General features: G+C 48.3%; 7 protein-coding genes across 7 annotated transcripts; 4 read left to right on the plus strand and 3 right to left on the minus strand.

Annotated features, from left to right (window-relative positions):
* Positions 1-237: 237 nt before the first annotated feature.
* LOZ57_001706 (uncharacterized protein) lies at positions 238-2,297 on the minus strand (the record flags this gene model as incomplete). Its single annotated transcript, XM_049250790.1, has 3 exons — positions 238-1,679; positions 1,733-2,018; positions 2,073-2,297. 3 exons carry the CDS (start codon positions 2,295-2,297, stop codon positions 238-240), a joined length of 1,953 nt encoding a protein of 650 aa, XP_049110374.1.
* A 347-nt stretch (positions 2,298-2,644) lies between these two features.
* hrf1 (Protein transport protein yif1) lies at positions 2,645-3,837 on the plus strand (the record flags this gene model as incomplete). Its single annotated transcript, XM_049250791.1, has 3 exons — positions 2,645-2,935; positions 2,995-3,555; positions 3,613-3,837. 3 exons carry the CDS (start codon positions 2,645-2,647, stop codon positions 3,835-3,837), a joined length of 1,077 nt encoding a protein of 358 aa, XP_049110375.1.
* A 778-nt stretch (positions 3,838-4,615) lies between these two features.
* On the plus strand, positions 4,616-7,185 carry cat1 (catalase 1; the record flags this gene model as incomplete). Its single annotated transcript, XM_049250792.1, has 4 exons — positions 4,616-4,623; positions 4,812-5,067; positions 5,120-5,432; positions 5,486-7,185. The coding sequence occupies 4 exons, from the start codon at positions 4,616-4,618 to the stop codon at positions 7,183-7,185; spliced, it is 2,277 nt and encodes a 758-aa protein (XP_049110376.1).
* A 297-nt stretch (positions 7,186-7,482) lies between these two features.
* On the minus strand, positions 7,483-11,028 carry LOZ57_001709 (uncharacterized protein; the record flags this gene model as incomplete). The annotated part of the gene is made up of 2 exons (XM_049250793.1): positions 7,483-8,462; positions 8,523-11,028. 2 exons carry the CDS (start codon positions 11,026-11,028, stop codon positions 7,483-7,485), a joined length of 3,486 nt encoding a protein of 1,161 aa, XP_049110377.1.
* A 3,201-nt stretch (positions 11,029-14,229) lies between these two features.
* GYP7 (GTPase activating protein) lies at positions 14,230-17,007 on the plus strand (the record flags this gene model as incomplete). The annotated part of the gene is made up of 5 exons (XM_049250794.1): positions 14,230-14,385; positions 14,439-15,813; positions 15,887-16,149; positions 16,211-16,529; positions 16,589-17,007. The coding sequence occupies 5 exons, from the start codon at positions 14,230-14,232 to the stop codon at positions 17,005-17,007; spliced, it is 2,532 nt and encodes an 843-aa protein (XP_049110378.1).
* A 613-nt stretch (positions 17,008-17,620) lies between these two features.
* LOZ57_001711 (uncharacterized protein) lies at positions 17,621-20,854 on the minus strand (the record flags this gene model as incomplete). The annotated part of the gene is made up of 1 exon (XM_049250795.1): positions 17,621-20,854. The coding sequence occupies one exon, from the start codon at positions 20,852-20,854 to the stop codon at positions 17,621-17,623; it is 3,234 nt and encodes a 1,077-aa protein (XP_049110379.1).
* A 902-nt stretch (positions 20,855-21,756) lies between these two features.
* On the plus strand, positions 21,757-22,855 carry hus1 (Checkpoint protein hus1; the record flags this gene model as incomplete). Its single annotated transcript, XM_049250796.1, has 3 exons — positions 21,757-21,799; positions 21,852-21,970; positions 22,052-22,855. 3 exons carry the CDS (start codon positions 21,757-21,759, stop codon positions 22,853-22,855), a joined length of 966 nt encoding a protein of 321 aa, XP_049110380.1.
* Positions 22,856-23,036: the final 181 nt, after the last annotated feature.

Genomic DNA, 23,036 nt, shown 5'->3' on the forward strand with positions numbered 1-23,036 from the left:
AGGGCAACAATGAAAAACAAATTAGGTCGTAATTGAGTAGAAGTAGAGCACTGTGAGCGTGAGAGTTAAATTGTATTAACTGCAAGCGCTTCCAGCTTGATATCGAGAAATTTGGCGACGAAAAACGCCGTTTTTACCTGGCGTGTGCCAAGCTGGAGTTAGCGCGAATCACCCGCCAAGCGGCCCAGCTAGCTGCCATGCAAACGGAACAAACACGCCAAACAGAACCGGAGCAAACTACTTCATCAGGAGCCCGACGGCCCACGGCACGCTCAGCCCTCGCAGGTCGCCATAGTGCTGCCCGATTCCCAGGAAAACAATAGGGATGCCTGTGGCATGAACCATGCTGACTAGCGTACCAATCATGTCCCCAACAGTGTCACACTTGCTGATAATAAAACCGTCCAGATTCCGCCCAGCCCCAAACGCTTGGTTGAAATTCCGTGCTTGCATGACGCTATCTGTCCCTACAAGGGCTTCGCCAACCATGAAAATCTTGTCAGGAGCTGCAAGTTTGGCAAACTTCTCCAGAGAGGACATCAGTCGCTGGTCATTGTGTCGACGTCCAGCAGTGTCGATGAGCACGACGTCCAAATTGTTGGCAGCGGCGTACGACACAGCATCTTTGGCCACGTTTGCGGCATCTTTGCCGTAACCCTTCTCGTATAACTCAATACTGCCCACATTTTCTCGCTCACTAAGCTCCTTCAGATTTCGTGCATGAACACGGAGTTGTTCCACGGCGCCAGATCGGAAGGTATCGCAAGCTGCGATAAGAACCTTATAGTTGTTTTGAAGCAAGAAGAAGCATATTTTGCTGAGGTTTGTAGACTTGCCCACGCCATTCACGCCAACAATAGAAATGACGTATGGGCGACGAGATTGCTGCTTGCTGGTGGGAGACGTGACAACCTCAATCTCACGAAGAAGGTCGAGGGACGATGTTGGCGTCAGGATCTTACGGAGAGAAGCCTCCATAGCTAGTCGTAAGGCGGAGTCGATGCTTTGAAAACTTCCAGTTTTCTTTCCAACGAGTTCCGTCTCTACCCCTTCGCAGAGGCGAAGGGCGGCTTCTCTGGCAACGTTTTTTTTTAGAAGATGGTCCTCCATTGCTTTCAGGGGTTTTTCGAGGTCAGCTGTAGTCAACACCTTTCCACCAATAACGTTTCGAAATAGACCGGTAATAGCCCCGAAGCTAGAGCTAACCATTCCTGTGGAAGGACTGGCCTTAGCTTTCTCTTGATCTGCTTTATGTAAAATTGAGTGAACCTCGTCTCCAAGGTCCTTCAGGACGAACTGTCCCTTGGAAGTTTTGGTTCCCCAAGAACTAGATTCCACAGCTTCAACTTGAGGTCCCACTGGCTTAATGGTGCTGGCATCTGTTGCGGAATAGTCCAGAATCTCCCCATCGTCCTCCTCTGCAAGTCCGTCAACGCCCCATTTCCTCATTTTCTTCGCTCCACCCTTGTTGTGTTTTCCTTTTCTGGGCGTATCGCCGTCCTGAAATGTGTTTGCAGCGTTGGCAGCTTTGCGGGAGCGCCTTGAAATACGACCACCAGGACCTGACTTTCCTGTTACAATGTGATTTCGTGCCGGAGACAAGGACCGAGGAGTCACCGGAGATAATGATGGCGTAGTATCTGTTGACGCCAGTGAAGCCTGAGCAGCGCGGGGCTGCGCTATAGAGATATTAGTATCCCCTTCATAAATTTCTACCTAAGAGCAAGCATACCAGGCAGAAGACCCGGAACAGGTGGCGGAGGGGGTCCCCCCGTATCAGCATTCGTGAGCGCATCCTTTTTCTCTTCTTCAATGTAGCGAGACTCCTTTCCAGAGGACACGTTTGCGGCGCTCTCAAGCTCCTGAAGCTGCTGGTCGAAATAGGGATCAAAGGAATATTCTACCACTCGAAACCTGGGTCCTTTAAGCTGTTTCTCGTATAAATCGATGAATATCGTTTTAATGTTTTCGAGAAGTTCATCTATCCAAGTCAGATGCAGAAGGGATTGGTAGACAGCCTATAATCAGGGGAGTTAGCCAATTCAACCATAACCGAGAATCGCATGGCATACAACGAAGAGCAGCCCCAAATCCTTTGACTTGGTCCATCTGAGTGTATATTTTTCTTTTTTATATCGCAGTGCTGCACTATCGACCTCAGAATCCGACAGGTGTGTTTTCTCCTCAATGAATATCTCCTTGATGAGGCTGTTGACAATGTGTGCGCCCACAGGAGCATAAGACTTTGACCACAGAACAACCCCCGAAGTTGTGATAATCTCAAAAGAATCCAGCATCTTGGATACTCTGCTTGCGTATTGTCCCAGTGCCGAGCTTCTCTTCCTGCTTACAAGAACAAATGTACAAAGCATGCCTCTAAAGTAGCCTGTGAACACGTGCACGGACCACCTGGCTCTAAACCTTCTGGCCATTCCGAACAGATCACACCAAGCTGAGGCCTGTATGAACAACTTCATTCCCTTTTATACTGTGTGTACTCATGTTTTGACTTCCTGTGCAGCTGTCAAGGACGCATACAATAATTCTTTCTTTTTCTACAATCCTAATGCCCCTTGTTTGCTGATAGTTTCAGTCCCTCTGTGCTGAACCATCCTACCTAATCACAGACATCTTCAAAATAACCATGCACCGAGCACCCTTTGCAGCTCCTCCGCCTGCTCAATCTCCTCCTCTTCACCACCCTGTTCCTCAACATGTATCTACTGTGCCTATGATGCGATCACCCCCTCCACCGATGTCTCAACAACCCCAGCAATCGAGTTATGGAAACCCGTATCAACCAGCCCCCGCCCAGGGCGGCAGTGGCACATATGCCCCCAATTTTGGCGGTTTTATATCGGATCCCACTGCGCAAATGGGCTTTCAGGTTGGAAAATCAGCCGTGATGGCTGGACAAGAGTATATGGAGCAAAACGTAAGACTCCCCTCTATTCGAAGTTCTGTTGCCACCCCATGGCCTAATCTACTACATAGTTCAACCGATATGTGTCTATTCCAGCGCTTAAGCACTACTTCAATGTTTCCAACTCCTACGTTCTCAAAAAAATAGCCCTCGTTCTTTTTCCCTGGCGCCATAAGCCCTGGTCGCGACAGCAAGGACGATTGCCCTCAGGCACCAGCGTAAACGGTCATATTTCACAGGCTCAATACTCGTCGATGTACCTCCCCCCTCGCGATGATCTCAATTCACCCGACATGTATATACCGGCCATGGCGCTGGTGACTTATATCCTTCTTTCGACTGTACTAGCAGGGCTCCGCGGTAGTTTCCACCCGGAATTGCTGGGCTCGATAACGTCGACTGCATTAGCAGTCGTTATTTTTGAAATAATCTGCCTGAAAGTTGCCATGTATATTCTCAGTATCAGCAATGATTCTCAACTCCTCGATCTTGTTGCCTATTCTGGATATAAATTCGTTGGCATCATCATCACCCTGGTTGCCGCCGAAACGTTGAGCCCGGGCCGAGGCACGAGTGGCTGGGTTGGCTGGGCCGTATTTACGTACACCTTCCTTGCCAATGCCTTCTTTCTGGTAAGTAATCATGCCTATTGCCACCCACCTCCAAGCAGCTAAAGCCTGTCTCCGCAGCTACGGTCACTAAAATACGTCCTGCTCCCCGACTCATCAAGCGACGGTCCTATTCGCGGTGGTACCATGCCCACTGTTGCCCGCTCACAGAGAAATAGACGTACACAGTTCCTCTTTATCTACTCCTATGTGATACAATTTCTCTTTATGTGGATCCTTAGTCGACTGGATCCTGTTACGTCCAAGCCAGCTCCAAAATTGAAGTCACCAAGTGTGCCAGTATGAATTAGTCGGTATTTGTGTAGAAGATAGTGAGATGTTGTTCCTTCAGTATGCTAATCTTAGCTTAGAAAAGGATGGGCTTATAGGTGGCCAGCTGGCTCAATCTAACTGCTGAATGGGGCAATTACCACGTCTTTAGTCAATTGTTTTAACATTGTTTGTCAAAGACACATGATCCACTATCTATTCGTACAGTATGGACAATTTGGGTAGCAGAAAGAGTGGTGGTGGCCTTTCCAAAAAAATTACAGAGTACATATATGCTCTATAAGCTAGCTACTTGGTAAAGAAGGTAGCTCCTGCATATTCTGCTAAAATCGAACCACTTGATAGCCCTCGAATCTCAATTTGCTCAACTATCAAGCCCATGGCTCCCATCTCATAATCACTGCTGCCCTTTGCTGTCTTGCTAATTTCTTTCATGCTCGATAGTCCTTATTGACAGTCTTTGCTGTAAGGCCCAGCTAGCAAGGTTTCAAGGTTTCTGAGAACTAGGTACCTGGTTATGTAGTTAGGAACTACGGAGTATGACAGTGGGCGAACCTCTGGAGGATTGGCAATGTTATGGTAGCTGGCCATGACATCATCCCTGTCCTTCAACGAGAGTTTTTTCTTACCACTGTCAGGACCAGTTAAGGAGCTTCCTGCTCTCAGAGAATTCTATTTCTACTGTGCAAAACAAGTTATTCAGAACTTTACAGGTTAATTAAAGGTTAGCCACCTACAACCAGACTGTTCCCTGCCTGCGAAAGCACTTTACTACCAATCTCTCTAGCACTCCATGTCGCAGTTTGCTAGAGTTTTTGCCATGTATTCCCTCTATCTTATAATCTTGGAGCTCTGGTTTGCGCAGCTAACGTCATGCTGACATACTCACTGTCATGCCCCGAGCTAATATCAAGGGGATTGTTCATTATATCTGGGCTGCTCCCCCAATGGTTCTCATTCTGGCCGAATCAAAAAATTATCTTGATTAGCTCAGGATTATTTACAGTTCATAATATGGCCCACATGACTCCCGGTGGCCCAAGTCATGCGAAGCGTGCAATACCCACAATAGCAGACAATCAAAAAATCAGGGACCTTTCCCAAAACACTGTTAATGTTTATGGTTCTGCGACAATCACTACAGATCATGGCACAAAGGTTAACAACACAGATAATTGGCTCAGTGTGACTGATGGAAATAGAACCGGGCCTTTGTTGCTGGAGGATCAACTTGCTCGTGAAAAGGTATTTTTTACAATTGAACTATTTCCACCTTAAAGACCTAACGTCTACAAAGATTCATCGGTTTGATCATGAACGTATACCCGAGCGTGTTGTGCATGCCCGTGGAACAGCAGCATTCGGCCACTTCCGGGTTTTTGAGAGTGCCACTGATGTTACATGTGCTCGAGTGCTGAATGATACGTCTCGAGCAACTCCTGTCTTTGTTCGGTTTTCAACAGTCCAAGGCAGCCGGGGGAGTGCTGACACTGTCCGTGATGTCCGGGGGTTTGCGGTCAAGTTCTACACGGAGGAAGGAAATTGGGACCTTGTTGGAAATAACGTTCCAGTGTTTTTTATTCAAGACGCTGTTAAGTTCCCCGATTTTGGTATGTGATATAACCAAAGTGCTTTGGCAGCAGACATTCTAAGTGCAAATCAGTTCACGCCATGAAGCCAGAACCCCAAAATGAGGTGCCCCAAGGACAAACTGCCCATAATAATTTTTGGGATTTTGTTTATTTACACCCAGAAGCCACTCATATGTTCATGTGGGCAATGTCTGATCGTGCTATTCCCCGGTCCTTCCGCATGATGCAAGGGTTTGGCGTCAATACTTATGTTCTGGTTAACCATGTTGGAACACGAACCTTTGTCAAGTTTCATTGGATGCCAGAACTTGGTGTTCACTCACTTGTGTGGGATGAAAGTCTCAAGATTTGCGGTCAAGATCCCGACTTCCATCGCAAGGACCTTATGGAAGCCATTGATAATAAAATGTACCCGAAATGGCAACTTGGGCTTCAGCTAATCCCTGAAGCAAAAGAGCATGCATTCGACTTCGATATTCTTGATGCCACCAAGATATGGCCTGAAGATCTCGTCCCTATTCGATGGATTGGCGAGCTTGAACTGAATCGCAATGTTGACGAGTTTTTCCCTCAGACTGAACAAGTCGCATTTTGCACAAGCCACCTTGTTCCTGGTATCGACTTTTCAAACGATCCGCTTCTTCAGGGGCGCAATTTTTCTTACTTTGACACTCAAATATCTCGTCTTGGGGTAAACTGGGAAGAACTCCCCATCAACAGACCCGTATGTCCTGTGATGAACCATAACAGAGATGGACAGATGCGCCATCGGATTACTCAGGGCACTGTAAACTACTGGCCTAATAGGTTCGATGCTGTACCCCCCACCGGCTTCAATGAGCACAGCTTTACCTCATTTCCAGAAAAGATATCCGGGATCAAAACCCGTATCTTAAATAAGAAATTCCTCGAGCATATCAACCAGGCCCAAATGTTCTATAACTCCCTAAGTGACCATGAGAAACTCCATATTCAAAAATCTTTTTCATTCGAGCTCGATCACTGTGACGACCCGGTCGTCTACAGTCGTCTCGTGGAGCGTCTCACTGAAATTGACCTTGACCTTGCTCAGTCTGTTGCCGCTAAAGTCGGAGTTCCATCACCACACAAGACAGACCGACCAAACTTGGGCAAAACGGCCACCAACGTTAGTCAAGCAGAGCTAAACAAGAAATATGCTAGTAATCCAACTATCAAGTCTCGCCGCATTGCTATCCTCATCGGCGATGGCTATGATCCTATCGCATTTGTCTCTGCAAAGGCAGCAATCAAAGCGTCCGGCGCACTGCCCTTCGTCATCGGCACCAAGCGTCAAGCCATCATCGCTGACCATGAAGACCCAGAAAGTGACAAAGGCGTCATACCCGACCATCACTACGACGCCCAATACTCAACCCTGTTTGATGCCACCTTCATCCCAGGCGGCTCACACATCAAGAACATGGGCCAGATCGGTCGGATCAGGCACTGGATTGCGGAATCTTTTGGGCATCTTAAGCCCATTGGTGCTACAGGGGAAGCCGTCAACCTTGTAGCGCAGGCTTTGAGTGCGGTTCCGGAAGTGGAAATTGCAGACGCCACTGATGGAAAGCTGGTAGAGTCGTATGGAGTCGTGACAAGCGGGAAATTTCACGAGCCGGAGGGCATGGTTGAAGGGATGAGGATGCTAAAGGAAGGGAGCCACTTCTTGGGAAAATTCTTCCATCAGATCTATCAAGGGAGAAATTTTGATCGGGAGCTCGATGGTTTAGCTGACAGGGTTGCTTTTTAAACACGTCATGGCGACCCCAAGCATCGCTCCGAATCGTCTTTTGTGTATGCACATTCAGCTCTGATGGCTATAATATACCCCGAAAAGTTTGTTTTGAACATTGTAACTTGGTAAGTAATCCTGTGCTATAGGAAAAAATGGAAAAAAGTATGTAAAGAATAGTATCTCGAATGACAAGCAGATACTCCCAAAATAGGCAAAAGTTTGACAATGTAAAAGTACACATTAAAAAAAGAAAAAATGCCCGCTAAAAAATTTCTAAACAATAATAAAGAATAAATATGTATGTACATACAATCACGCCCACCTCCATGGGGGCCTCTGGATCTGCTCAGTATCGCCCATACTCAGCCTGTTCATAAGCCGTGCATCACTCCGCAGACAATAGGATACCGGGCGCGATGACGGCGCCAGTGGTGGCGAGTGAACTAGTACATTCCCATAGCTTCCAGCAGGGTTGGTATCGATATTCGGAAGCAGCAGGTTAATGGCGGCTTCAACATCCACAGATTCACCCGTGTCAGTGCACTTCAAGGCCCATTTTGCGTCTGATTCGTTAAATCCTAATTCGTGAACGAGCTTGTGCAGAGCCCGGTCAGCCGGGTCGATGAATCCGGGAGGCGGGATGTGAGAGTATTTTTGATGAAGAACCGAGGTGTGATGGTCGTGTACAGGGATTTTTTCTTCGGCTTCAGCAGGTGCTGCAGTGATGATGGCTTGGGGATAGAGCGGAGGTGCCGACCTACGTTCTGGAGCGGGATAAGGATAGTTGTAAAAAGCAGAGTGTCCTGATAGAAATTGGTGTTGTGTCCCATCTAGCTGCTGTATGACTTGTTCAAAATTTGAAGTGGGCCTTTCCTCCACGGCCGGAACCAATCGCTGCGTCGGTTTTTCGTTGTCTTGCCTCTTTTGACGAATCTCAATGGCAAATTCTTTGCGTCGTTGTTTAGGAATTCTTGTGCCAGCGGAGTACGACCGCACTCTTTGCTTTGGGCTATACGGCGGCACCTCCAGCGATAGGCCCGAGGGAGCATGAGTCGTGATGCATTGTGTGCGGCCTTCTTCTCTTACAAGCTGGTTTTCGTGAACACGAGAAACCGCTTCTTTGAGAAAGGACCGGTTGGATCCGCTTTTTGCTTTCGTTGGACTGGTCCATTGCGTCCAGCCTAATGATTGGGCCCTAGAAAACATATCTTCGATTGGCGTATCCGGGTTGAGGTTGCAAAGCGTGAGGATAGCCGAAGGTCCAAGTGTCAATAAATATTGGGTCCAGCATTCTACCTGCTGTTAGTATATTGTGAAGAAAAATCAAGGTAAAGATGAAAGTCCGAACTTACCAAGCATAGCATCTTCCTCCATCGTGCCCGGGTCAACATCCAGATCATCAAAAACGCCATATTGGCGAGCTTCGCTATTCTTCCCATGAAAGGCCTGAATCAGAACGCCTAAACATGTCCATATTTCCATCATATCATACAATTGTGTTGCAGTCAAGCCTCCTTCATTCCCTCTCGCAAACCCATCGGGAAGGAGGAAAGGAACCTCATCACCAATCAAGGGAGATGTTAGTACGGCACTCGACCCTCGATTGTTTGACCGGGCATGGCTACCGCCACTCAGCCAGTCTGCCTGGGTAGTGATGTCTTCCTCGCGACCTTTCCCGCAGCCAAAAAGTCGGCAAAAGGTCCAGACCCTCCAGAAGGCATCGTCGAGTTCGGCAGAACGTTTTTCATCCTGTCCAGCTAAAGCACGGACAGTTTCCGGTCGAAGGAAATGTTCGCACCGCACGAGGATCAGCCACTTCAAAGAAACCATGGTGCAAAGATCTCGCATATAATGGCGAAGATAGAGATTAGGTGTGTACTCCGGCACTGGCCTGTCAACAGGTCCAACATCAAAGTCATCATCTTCCCATGGTATGCTCATCTCCCGTAATTCCCAAGCAGATGGCGATACGCGAAACATAATTCGCTTGATAAGAGGAAGCTCATTTTTCTTAAATATGCTATAGAATGCCGAATTGAGCACAGCAAGGCTGAACAGGTCTTCCAGGGTATCCACGCTACGGAGAATCTGAAGAACAATTTCTTCTGCTGCTACCGCAGGTATATCATTCACCACTTGTCCATAGTCCCTGGAAGTCCTAGTAGGAGTACACGATGCGGTATACACGTCAAGTAGATGTGAAAATAGGGGTACCTGTGATTCTGGGCTTTGTATTATTGGTGTATGGTTCTCTGGTATACAGAAATCAGGTGACTCTATCCTGAAACCGCTCAGATCCCCCCCAGGGTGCTCTTTTCTTGTACGTACAACACAGTCTTTAATATCTTCAGTACGGGGACATTCACCTTCCGAGGGAGACTCAACGACAACACTGAGATTAGCAAGCTCCCGTGCTCCGAAGGGGAGATCAACACTTCTCATACGTGGTAACCGTACACGAGGGCGCTTGTCCCCATGGGTCCTGGACTTCGGAGACAATGTTTTCCGAGACTGTTCGGTGGTGAAAGAAGGGCTGTCCTGGAGAGATACACTTCGAGAATGTGAGGGTCGTGGGGTATCAAAGAATGTGTCGAAGGAATGGTGATGCTTTAAATTTTGTTGGTTGACGAGCGACGCACAGGTTTCCTGAGGAGAAAGAGTACTGCCCCGGTACGATTTAGACTCAGTAGGTTCTAGATCCAGCCAGGATTGTGTTGGTAGGGGATCTGGATGTTGCGACAAAATTTCTGGAGACTGGGCATGTGAATTTTCTTTGAGTAAGGCCGAAGATCCACCCATGCTTAGTTTGGAATATCTGGGAGAAAGCTCTGATAGCACGGGATTCATATATGGGGTACTAGATGACATTTGAGACAGTTGCCTCTCCAATTCCATTGTGGCGTGATGTAAAGGGGAACAAGGGAAGCTGCTGGAATCATTTTCAAGGAGGCCAGATCGCCGAAATGCTTCATCAAGGCTGTATAGATCGGAAGCTTCTGGTTTCTGGGGGAGAAATATTCGCTCTGGAGAATGTGGTAGCGCCAGTGGTCCGGATTTCGTGAACTTCTGGCGAAGCGCTTTTGGAATGATCGAGATATCTGGGGCCGGAGGCAAAGGTTTCATTTTTGATTCGTTTATCGAGAGTTGTTTTCGGAAAGTCGGGTTTCGTTTTAAGCGTGGACTTTTTTCATCAAAAACGCCAGCCACAACAGGACATATAAGATCATATCGTCCGGAATCCAAAGCGCCATCGGCTCTACCATCCGGAAAGCGTGTTTGTCGGGGCCGCTCAGTACTAGATCTAGAGAAGGAGGAAACCTTCGGTGTCCATCCCTCACTCCATTCTTTCGTTAATGACGCCGATGCGAATCCAGAATCCGGATGTGGAGAGCTTTGAAAGTTCCCGTGGGCAGGGGGCGGGGAGATATTAGTAGCGAAAGACTGGAATTGTTGTGACGAGCCCGCGGAAAGGGGAGAAACGATGGCTGCTGGGGCAGGAGTGGTAGCAATAATGTTGAGTTTCGGAGTGGCAGGATATGCTTGGTCGTCCAAGGTAGAGAGGGGGGAGACGGGGCCAGTGCTAATTTTTGACAGGTGTATTTCCTCCGTCTTGAGTTTTGACACTTTCCTTTCCAACAAGCTTTCAGTAGGTATCGTGGGTGGTTGGTATCTGGAAACGGTCGATATGTACTCTGGAGAACTCCGCCGGTCTTCGTGTAGAGCCTCAGGGTGCTTGGTATGGCCTTGATACAAACTCATCGTGTATGGGTGAAATTTAGCGTTGGTATTTCGACTGTCGATGCTATGGAAGTAATTAGGCGTCATGTTGATAGGGGCGTTTGAATGAAGTGCAGGCATATTTGCCTGCCAGATTGATTTTATGATTTCGACATTTGAGATGGGACTTTTCTTCGGGCTCTTTGAAGCTCGAGAGGACGGTTTCCCTGGTCTCCTCGGCGGGCTTTGATATGAATGGGAGCGGTGTTTGTCAGACCATGCGGCGGGACGAGGGATCTCTTGTTTCTTTGTGAAGATGTTGTCCAGTTGGCAACCAGGGTGAAGAGAAGATTGTGGTAGATAAGCCGGACAGGGCATTCTATTGAATCAGTCCGTCGAAACACACTCAGAAGTTCCTGTAGAGGGCCACATGTTAGTCTGCAGCGTATCAACCGCTCTCAGCCGCGCGGTAGAAGTTCAAATATAAATAACCAATCAAAATGACAAACTGACAGCAAACTGCCGATATCTTTATCGACATAAAACTATACACATAAAACTACACACACACGGTTTTCAATGGGAAGAGAAGTGAGGCTGCGAGGGAGGGGTGGAAAGCTTCAGCGAAGTCACTTTTTGACAGAGAAAGCAGCCGAGCAAGGTATGAAAGAAGCAGGACAGAGGAGGAGAGAGGACGATAGACACAGCAGCGGCTGGAGGGGGTCACACAGCAGCTCGTTCAGGTCTGCGCTGTGATTTGATAACTCACCGGCGGGCATGATGGCGGGCTGGATGTCGGGTCTCGCAAGGGCAGCGGCAAGAATAGAACAACAGACCAGCGCGTACAGAAGCGAGTCACGGCCACAGTCGCAGAGGGCCGGTTGCAGGGCACAGCTCCGGATGATACATATTAGTATTATGTCTGAGGACAGGGGGAGCCGGCGGGGCCAGCCGACGTAGGCGGGCCAGGACACCAGCCAGACAGACAGCCAGTCAGCCAGCGCGCGGTCCCGGGGCGGGCCAGGATGGCAAGCAGCGCGGGCGGGTTAATTCTCCGCATCAAGACGGAGTTATTGCTGGATCAGACGCAGGGGTGGGCTTTGCTTTGGGGGCTGCTGGCCGCCGCGCCACGGCCGTCGTTAGAGCCACGGAGGATTGCCTGCGACTGACGGATCGCCGCGACGAGGGAGGGAGGGAGGGCGGGCGGCAGCGGCGGCGGCGGCTGCAGAGACGAGACGAGGCCGGGGGCTGCAGGCCGTGCGACGTCGCGAGCTATGAATATCCAGCGCCTGCAGAACAGGTTAACCAACTATGAGTTGCCTGCATGGCTGGCGGTGGTGGCCGGGCGGGCAGTGTTGGCTGCCGCACAGCCTCGCAGGCCTCGAGAACCCCCGCGGGCAGCGCGCGAGTGGGGGCTGGAGGGCGAAGGATGAAGCTTTTGGGTCGTTGCAGCGCACAGAGGGCGTGGTATCGGCAGCAATAATAATAATAATCAGAACGATGGTAGAGAGTGTGATCGCGAGAGTGCCGTGGATCCTGCTGGCCGACGTCGTTGTTTCGCGTTGATCCTCTTCTCCCCGTCCTATGTAACCATCGCCGTTGCCCACGCTCCAAGGCGGCTAACTCCCGACGTGGCTATCCTTTCTCCCCTTCTTCTGGTCAGTTAGTTACATAACTCGTTAGCTAACAGCGGCTGCAGTGCGGTGCTCGGTGGGTCTGTACTCTCTGGCTGTGTCGCTCCCGCGCATCCTTCGCGATGGCAACCCGTGGCATTCGCTATATACTTCGAATTGGACTGGACGGACGGCCACTCGCGAGCTAACTAGCTAAGCGGCCGTTGCTCCATCTCGCTCTTCCCGCACAAGAGATTCCTCAGCTTGATCATGAAGGCCCACCATGAAGCCACATCGCTGCCCTCGTGCTCGCCGGCGCCACACGGCCAAGACTTCCCCTTACTCATGAACAGACTCGCCAGCAGTCCTCAGGCTCCGTATCGGCCGTTCGGCCAGGCATATTCTTCTCTGTACTTGGCAACCCTGTTGCTGGATCGTTGCAAAGGCCAGAACTGCCAGTCTTACCAATCACTGTACCGGGACTGACATAACTGCCACGTCTGCTCCGTAGGGGGTCGGCGTTATACTCAAAAGAAAAGAAAGCCCCTTTCGATCCGGCTTCCATTCGTATGGATGCCCTTGAACGACCCCAAGGACACCAATGACTGCTAGCACAACCCTTTTTGCAACACATTCAATCCATTCAATTGCACTTATACTCCACGCAGAGTGCATACATATGCCCTCTCACGGGATAGTCACGCACCACCGTTCCGAGCCTTCTTGATAGCGGTCCCTCAAAAAACTATAAACATGTCCACTCACTATTCCTCCCACAGAACTACGTCAGCCTCCCCGCTATTTTGGCTTTCCCTTAAACCAATTCTAACGCCATTCGGTCTTGTTGCACACTATTAACCTTCCGATGTTGGACAGACGGGGTGAGTTGGGGGCTATCACCCCATACAGAAGCAAAATTTCAGTAAAAGACTTGTGGTTTTATTAAATCTGCTGGCTCACTAGACGCTGCCAAAGAGGGGAGAATTCTAGAGCAGCTGTCGCTTTAGGAGAACTACTCCGTACTTGTTATCCTACATAGCACTCAAAAATATAGAAGAGTAGGTCCCAAGCTCGGCTTAGGGCTAATGAAATCATACAGCTATTATATCAGCCCATAAAATACAGCTTTACCTAGTATAACGATTGATCAACGGGTTGACATGATCTACTCCATACCTTGGATAGCACCATTCTCTGGATTAGATGTTTAAAGATAGCATCTGCCTGCTAGTTTAGCATAGGGTGTGGATGGGTTGGCAGATGCCTATAGAATCTGTATTAAGGGCCAATGGCCACATTAAAAGAGAGGCACACTACCGTCGCTGTAAGCTAGTTACCCTGGATGTACCGCAGCTTCTGAGTCCCCCTGAATGCTGCTGCCTTGATTGAAGTGCGCCTAAGGTGGCGGCTAGGCTGGAGGACGTGCCCCCCTCCCATTTCTATTAGTACGCAGTACAACATAACATGCCGATGACCAGCGACAAATATTGTATGGCTCCTTGATTTTGTTATCCGTCGTGGTGTTGAAGCAAAACCGCCTTATCATTAAAGTCGTGGTTAACTAACTAGTTAGTTAACTACGTCACTCCATCCATCCCGCATCTCCGACATTGAACAAGCACCGCAGGCTTCCTTGTTGCATGATTCAGCAGCCCTTGATCCTGCATCACTAGTCCATCTCTATTATTCTATCTGCAGAGGGTTTCTCAGCGTCTCCGCCAGCCTGGCCATGGCTGGCCGTTCCACCCAGTTCACCCCTCCGCCATCCCCACCCTCGCCGTCCGCTTCATTCTACGATATCAGCGATAATGAAGAGGGAGAATATAGCACGGTGACGCATACCAAGACAGGGAGGGGAGTGAAGCTGCTATTCTCCAAAAGCAAGGTCTATTCAACCCATCCTCTCATTTATTGTTTCGTACAAAAACCTGACTCCAGAATACCCAGGTCTACGTCCACCCCACCCCGTCATTCAAAGACAATATACCAGGCTTCATTGCTCTTATCCAGGCAAAGTCAGCTCCAGTCGAGGGCGAAAACGCGTCTGCCGCGGCGTCCCCCTTGAGCGCTGCTGATGCGTCTTCATATCTACTCGCTTGGGTACCTGAATCGTCTCTGGGAGACGCCTACACTACCTACGTGAAAGTCGACCTAGCCGAAGGCTCATCTCCTCCACGCCAATCATACCTTGTACCACCGTTGCCGACCACAACAGCCCATACTGACTCCATTGGTCTCTACGCGTTTGCGGTTCCTCTCTCGCAAATTTACTCCTTACTCGTACGCCCTCCCAGCCTGGGCTGGTGGTTTGGGAGCTTGGTTATCAATACAAAAGCAGGCGATAGCTCCGCTGCTTTGTTCTTCCATGACTCTGAATGCGAGTCCACTATTTTGCAGAAAAAGAAACGAACTAAGGAAAGCTTCAATCCGTTCGAAGATGGACACATGTTCTGGGGAGGGGATGAGGTCTTGCGGTGGCTCAAGAGATATGTCGAGGTATATCGCTCTGGTGCAGATCCAAACGTGTATTTGATCAACCCCTCCGAAGAAGATAAGACATCGTTTGGCCATTTACCAAAGGTTGACAAAGCTGTCAAAACCCCATCCAACGCTGGCGTCACAACACAACCACAAAGGGAGGCGGAGATGGACCCAATAACAAAAGCCCTCAAGGAAACCCGGTGGAAGGTTCTGGAGCAACTCAGCAAAATCACAACATTCACTAGACGAACAGCACAGGACTTGGCTGATCACCCTAAGCTGCCACCGCAGGTGCGGCGTTTAATGATAAACCCGGAAGTCCAAACTCTCCAAGATGAATTTGATAGTGCAAGAATATACCTGGCACGGTGGGCAATGGGAATCTCTGAACAAAGTGACCGTGAAAGGAACCAGAGAATATGGACAGCAAAGGATGTGTTGGCCATGGAGGACACATCGGTCGGAGAGTTTGAAATATTGAATATGGAAGCAGCTAATATGACAATCAGTGATAAGCGAAAGATTGTCTCTAAAGAAGAATGGAAGAGCTGGTTTGACTCTACAACTGGCCGGCTGCAAATAACTGTCAATGAAGCAAAAGAGCGAATCTTCCATGGCGGGTTGGACGCCAATGACGGTGTACGGAAAGAAGCTTGGCTGTTCCTCCTAGGAGTATATTCATGGGATAGCAGTCGAGATGAACGAAATGCCGTAATGAATTCGAAAAGGGACGAGTACGTGCGGCTGAAAGGAGGCTGGTGGGAGCGTATGGTAGAGGGCGCATCCACGAGCGAGGACTATGAATGGTGGAAAGAGCAAAAAAATAGAATTGGTAGGTAGCATTAAGGGCCCTCTTGCATTGACTGAAAGCTAACGAATACCGCCACCGGCGGGTCATTCCACAGAAAAGGATGTCCATCGTACAGACCGGACAATACCACTTTTTGCAGGAGAGGACATCCCTCATCCAGACCCAGATTCTCCTTTCGCTGAAACGGGGACGAACGTTCACCTAGAGCAGATGAAGGACATGCTCCTGACGTATAATGAATATAATCGTGACCTGGGTTATGTCCAGGGTATGAGTGACCTCCTTGCTCCAATATATGCTGTCATGCAAGACGATGCAGTTGCATTCTGGGCCTTTGTTGGCTTTATGGATCGCATGGTATGTTCTCCACCCTAAAGTCTTCCGTCTCTGTCGCATAATAGCTCTAACAATATCATAGGAGCGAAATTTCCTACGCGATCAGTCTGGCATGCGTGAACAATTGCTTACCCTAGATCAGCTTGTTCAACTCATGGATCCGGAGCTCTATCTTCATCTTCAGAAAGCTGAGAGCACAAATTTCTTCTTCTTTTTTCGCATGTTCCTTGTTTGGTTCAAGCGCGAGTTTGAATGGGTAGATATCTTACGTCTATGGGAAGCTCTCTGGACCGACTTTCTCTCCAGTAGCTTTCATATATTCATTGCTCTTGCTATCTTGGAAAAACATCGGGATGTTATAATCGCACATCTACACCATTTTGATGAAATTCTTAAATATGGTAAATTGCCCCTATTTGTTAATTTTCCAAACTAAAAGCTAACTGAAAGCCTCCTGTAGTGAATGAACTCTCCAATACCATAGATCTTATACAAATCCTCAGCAGAGCCGAAGCATTATTCCAACACTTCCAGAAGAAAGTCGAAACGATCGACAAACAATATAATTTCCCCAGCGTGCCCGTCCGTCAACGAAAACCCGACCGGACGAGCCCGGAAACTCAATCCCAAAAACAAAAACAATCTTCACAACTGGCGCAGGTATCTTCTCCACCACCTTGTGAAAGACAGCAACCTTCAGCTTCGGCAACTGGTGTTCAAAATCGCCCTGGGTGTACATCTATTGGTGACCAGCCCCCCAAAGAGCCTGTTGAAGCAGGGCAAGTCATTTCGCCATTGCTTCGGAAGTTATTAAGTAAGGACTTCTATCGTATCAAGAAGGATGAGCGGAGTATAAACCAAGGACCCAGATCGACGTAAGGAACGTTTTTGCTCTTGCTATGTTCATTTTTTTCATTACATGAATACTGGAATTTTGCCATAAAGGAAGCGTACTGATTTGAAATCTGGATTGTATAATACTTTGGTCGTAACTCTATGTAGTTAATATTCATTCTATTGCAGAAAGGCTACAATTTACACAGCCTTTTTCTTGGTACCGAGGTTATTCCATATTTCCAGGCTATTTATTCAATCAAGTCTCGTATAGAACGTAAATAGAAGTAATCCAGACATAAAGCTCACAAGAATGACCCGCAACAACAGTATCACATGAATATGAATACTAAAAGAGGGGGGGAGCATCGAACAACATAACACCCTTGCATATGTATGGGTATATACATTTATAAAGTAAGATGTCAGCAGCAAATAAAGATCGAGATACGACTGGTACGTAATCTGATCACTTGGCCATGCTATGTCAAGATAGAATATGGCTAAAGAAGTATGCAAAGGCGGGGAGCTGACCAGTTATACATGACTCATATGTATTTTAGCTGCCTGGAACGCCAAAAGGAAGGTATGATATGCTCCGACATCGGCAAGAAAAATGTGGACAGGCAAAATCAAGAGTAAAATGTATAGAAAAATTTCAAACTTTTCCTTTATTGAGACCTTTGAGGAAAACACGTTTATTCGAAGGGCCGCCACCACTGCTCGGATGGCTTGCAAAATCACTCACTCTTCGAAAATTTGGATCTAGTCTTCCCTTCAGCTGTGGAATGGGCTCAGCCATGGGGGACGGACGATAGCCACGCAATGACCCTGTCGATAATTTCGAGCGTAAAGTTGCAGATGTCTTCCGGGCTTGACCCATCATGTCCTCTACCCATGCCTCGCTCTCAGGGCTCATGGAAATATTTCTCGATTTAGGAGTCGGGCCAGCGAGTCCAAGTGGTGTCGAGTTAGAAAAGATTGACGTGGAAGAAGATACAGAGAGGCGACGATGTGGAAAAAGAAGAGACCCTCCGGCTGCTCTGGATGCTTTTTCAACATTGGCAACAGTCAAAGACGGACGCGGCGCTGAAGAGGTATTCGGTTGTCTGGTTTTTCGAATGGCGAGCGGGGGTGACGGCCGAATGTCAAACGCCGAGCTTGGTCGGGAAATTGGAGTAGTGCGCCCAGTGTCCGGTATTCTACCGGGAGAACGGTGGGGAGAGTTAGTGGGTATCTCTTGGACCTCCAGCTTGCTTTCAGACATTCGTCGTCGTCCATGATGCATTACATATTCTCTAAGGTATTCAGCAAGGTCTGCCCAACCACCTCCAACACGCACCATGACTCGTTCTCCCTCCTCGCCTACTGCACGCACAAACAGCTTTAAAGGGGGTTGCTTTTCGCCACGATAAAGATGATACAATCTTACGGGGTTTTCATTCTCTGATCGAGCATGCCGTCGCTTGAGACGGTCATATGCCGGTGTGAGAGTTAAAGTGGGGGTGGGGGTAACAGGCCGTGGAGGTACGGATGGACGTGGCCGGCCTTGACTTGATCGTGGCACAGTTTGCGGATGGTGGTCTACCGCAGGCTTAGATGAATTGGTAACCGGGGTGTATCCGAGGTGAATTCGTGCGGGAATGGTAGTGAGTATGGAACTAATCTTTTCCTCCAACTGGTCCTCTGGTGACTTACAGCGCATCAGATACGGTGTGGATGATATTAACATCGAGGCAGGCGATGATATGGAAGCGTTGGGGGAATCGGGGGGGATAAATAAGCCATCGGGGTCTGGAAAGCATGGCGACCCAGGGCAGGGTGGGCTTGGAGTTTCGTGTACAGATGTTGTAGAATCTGGAGGGCTGCTTATGAAATTCGGTGAGCCGTGTGGAATCGACGAAAGATCATCAGAGCCCATGCCGCAACAGCTCTCTTCAGTTAAGCTATAAGAGTCCCTTGAAGATCTGCTTGTGAGGGGTCGGTCAATTGGCTCTTCACAGGGCGATTGGTTTACGAGATTCTTTGGTAAATTTCTGGGTGCTGATAGTTCATTGGCGAATTCTTGACAGGTACTTTTTGGTAGAGGGCCGTGGGGGCTAGAAGTAAAATAATCGTTTCTCATAGGAGAAACGATGTCAATACGGTGGTCGGCCGATGAGCTGCACTTTTCTTGGTGTCCTTGTGCAAAATGAGAAACAGTGGGTGGAGTTTCAATCAGCTTTCTATCTGACGAGTAAGAGTTTTCAATTTTATGATGTTGTCCATTTGGTCTGACCACACTTTGGGAGGAATCGGCCGGTGCTGGATTCTCTGGAGCGTAACAGGTTTGAGTGCCATTGACTCTTGCCTTCAAAGGTGGCGATGCGAGCAACGGCGAGACGAGCCCACCTTTGATACTCCTGGGACATTGTTTTTCAATCGATGCCAAGGTTTCGAAAGTTTTTCCTTCATTTGTTTTCGGTGGCTGTGATATGGGCGATGCTTGTTGTACTTCCATTTGCGGAGTAGTGGTGAGAAAATTCTGATTTTCAGCCATCTGGGAGCGGAGATTGTCATTATCTAATTGGATGACAGGTCTTATATCCACGTTAATACGAGCTTCTGCGCTTGAGCTTATGTTCGAGGGCAGGTTTTGCACCTGGCGAGGGTTAGATGGCTGGGCAAATTTGGCTGGACTTATAAATGGAAGATTCGCTGAGCTTTCTACTGCAAAATTTTGGGCCCTTGAGGGAGCTGTTGTTGGTGTTTGGGAAGGCAAAGATGTGTTGTTGTTAGAAGTGAAACTAGGTTCAGGTAAAAGTGTCCGTTCAGACTCGGAAGGCGACACAGGAAGTTGCCAGTCATTTTTGAGGGATATATTTTGTACCTGTGCTATCCAAGTGGCAAAGTCTGCTTCAATTTTCTCCATATCATCAATCCAGCTTTCGGGTAGAGAGTCAGAGCGGCCTTCAAGCTCATCAAGTATGCGGTCGATTTGTCTTCCTAAGCTTGTGACCTTTCTCTCTAACTTTTGGCGGGCGATAGCAAGGAGGTCTTGAGAAAATGGCCAATCATTATTATCGGGCAACATGCCCATCGAAAGGCGAATTAGGGCAGTATCGATAGCTAATCTGACCTCTTTTAATTGATGGAGCAAGCTCGGTATTTGCCGCAGGACGCTAAGTCGGATATCCCAAGTAGACAACAGACTGTTTAATCTCGATAGGATTGGAAGAGCCTGAAGAATTGTTGCAGTGATAATAGTAGTAAAATCGCTTAGCTGCACATAGGATAGCGGTTTTATCTCAATTTGCGCTGCACTTTGAGATGATATAGGCCGGGAACGGGACGCTATATGAACGTTTAGAACATGTTCTTTTAATACTTCAACATCCAAGGCATCTATATTATCCCTAATATCTTCTATCCTGCGTTCATAGTGAGCGATAGCTTCGATAGGAAGGTAGCCGATATATGGATTTTGAGCCTCGTTGGCGGCAAGCCTGTCTTCTGAAGCCGCATGCGAAGGGAAAAAGCCTTTTCCTAAGCTAGCTTCTTGGTCGGAGGGCCAATCCCAGGTCAAAACTTCGGTATACCATTCTCTTAGTTTCTGTGCTGCCAGGGCAGCTTTTATTCCGAAGGCACGCTCGACAGTTGATACGTTAGCAATGCTTGTTGCTAATGCATTGGAGGGGTCGAGTCTGTCCGATGGAACGGCGGTAGTAGCCGAAAGGGCCTTTAGCGTAGACTGAGGTGACAAGTTCGATAGTAAAGGATCAAGATCTACAGATGGAAATTGATTTCTTCTGTCTGGTGATCGAGGTCGTCTGGGAGACGGTGATCGGGTTCTGAAGATGGTTGTAGTTGGACACAGGGCCGTCATTAACGGCCTAAATGAAGACTCAGCCATTTTCGATTTGGGAGAAGCGCATCGCGGGGTGTATATCGGGGTGCCTTGTCAAAGACGGGAAAGCGAGTGGCAAGGGTCGTGGACCAATCAATTATTATCTGCGGTCACAAAAGCGATTCTCAGGTGGGCGGTCCGATTCGAGCAAACTGTCGGACTTCGAAGAATGGAGTGCAGCGATATAACTGTGTCTTAAACGATAGTGAAACAAGTAAAATTACTGTAGAGAGCGTAGGTATCAAGATACGTCCAGGGTGTAAAATATATGTAACAAGAGAATGTCGGGAAAAAGATGTTGGTGCAAAAGTCTCAGGGTGGAAGAATACATGAGAACAGGACTTAAAAGAGAGAAAAAAGAGGAGCAAGCGAGTGGAATGTTCAGAGAAGTTGGTGTACAAAATCGCCTTTGCAGCTGAGGAACCGGCGATTAACGAGGCGAAGGAGAAGAGGACAAACGACATCGAACGATTAAGCTAGCTTAACTAGTTAGCTCAGCTCAGAGCCCGACACGGTGCAAATAGAGTTGACAGGCTAGCCGATTCGGCTCTAGCGCTTCGTTAGAAGGGCGCCACGCACAGACCAAACCTTAAATATCTATCATTGCCACCAGCAAGAATTGCGTTGGGAATGTCTGGTTGTTCCCAAAACACAGCACATCACGGAGCGGTAATCCTTTTGCTACGTGTTGTCTGTCGCGTAGGTCCCTCAGCCCGCTTCTTCTCGAGGAGGGCAACACGCTGTCACGTGCGGGCGCGTCTGCTTACTAAGCGGCTAACTTGTAATGACGCGACTTGAATCCATACAGACAAGGCTGACAACGGGTGGATAGCCTTTACGGAGTATCTATGAACACAGTCTTATTGTTGGCTTACGATCCCAAAAATTCTCAGTGATGAATTTTAATAATGAGGTTCCGCAGCCAATTAACGAATATCGGCACATTTACGAGTACGCTACCCAACTGACATGTATGTGTATGTACATGCTGACCCTTTTCCAGAGTTCACTGCGTCACTGTCGTCTCTGGGAAAATTATGTTGGGTACAACTTGAAAAGGAACTGGTACGATTTACTGTCATTCCAGACCAAGGCTCCCAAGTATGGGCACACCTTCCAATTGTATGTGGGTTGCTCCCCTATACTTCCGCTTATGTGCTTGGAAGTTCACATTCAAGTATGTCGCTGAATCGAGATATCTAGGACGCGATCTTTGATTTCTACTCGATGTCGGCTGCTGCTAATGTTATCAATCTGGAAGTTCCAATTGCGGCCCTCCATAGAGCCCTCAAATCGGCGGGAGACGCGAGCTCATCTAGCTTACGCTTGACTAAAAAAGGAGCACAACCTCTGCTATCCCTAACAGTCGTGACTTCTTCCTGGATATCCGACAAAAATGCCTTAGGCGTTTCTGCGGACCAGTCGTCAGACCCCACCAGGCAGGAAGGGATCCAAATCGAATCTCGCGAGAGGGAAACACTTGTTACTCAAGAAGTCCCAGTGCGCATACTACACCCAACGGTCGTGGAAACGCTTCATGAGCCGCGTTGCCGCGACCCAGACGTTAACATTGTGCTACCTAGTTTAATTCAACTCAAAAGCATCTCGGAACGATTCAATAAACTAGCTATGGATACGATGCGAACTAGTACCACTGGTTTAGTTGGCGGTGTTAGCTCTAACCCGAAGCTCGAACTCAGTGCAAACAAGCATGGTTCCCTGAAATTAGGCATTGCGACTGATTCTCTAAGGGTTTCTAGCTTGTGGACAGGATTGGCGAATCCCGAAATAGACACCACGCTCCATGGCCAAGAGATAGAGGCCCCTAGCGAGCGTATGAGGGCGCTTGGAGGAGAGAATGGGCAGAATGAGGAGGGCTGGGCTAGTGTAAGAATTGACGGCAAAGACTGGGGTCGGGTGTTGAGTGTTGGACGATTGAGCCCGAAGGTCGTTGCGTGTGAGTTCTATGCTGGAAACCAACGATGCATAGCTGATTTTCAGTTGTAGGTTTTCTCGATAACACTGCCTTAATTTTATATGTATATCTCACTGCCACTTGCAACGATAACAACTCGTGCTTGACTGTAAGTCTTTATTCTCCCAACTCGTTGACAACATTTGCTAAATACTCCAAAATCTAGTATTACATCAATTCTTATACTCCGTAGGGGGTAAAGAATCTATTTCG

The sequence above is a fragment of the Ophidiomyces ophidiicola genome, assembly GCF_022830035.1.
Source record: "Ophidiomyces ophidiicola strain CBS 122913 chromosome Unknown scaffold_4, whole genome shotgun sequence".
In the NCBI taxonomy this organism is placed as follows: domain Eukaryota; kingdom Fungi; phylum Ascomycota; class Eurotiomycetes; order Onygenales; family Onygenaceae; genus Ophidiomyces; species Ophidiomyces ophidiicola.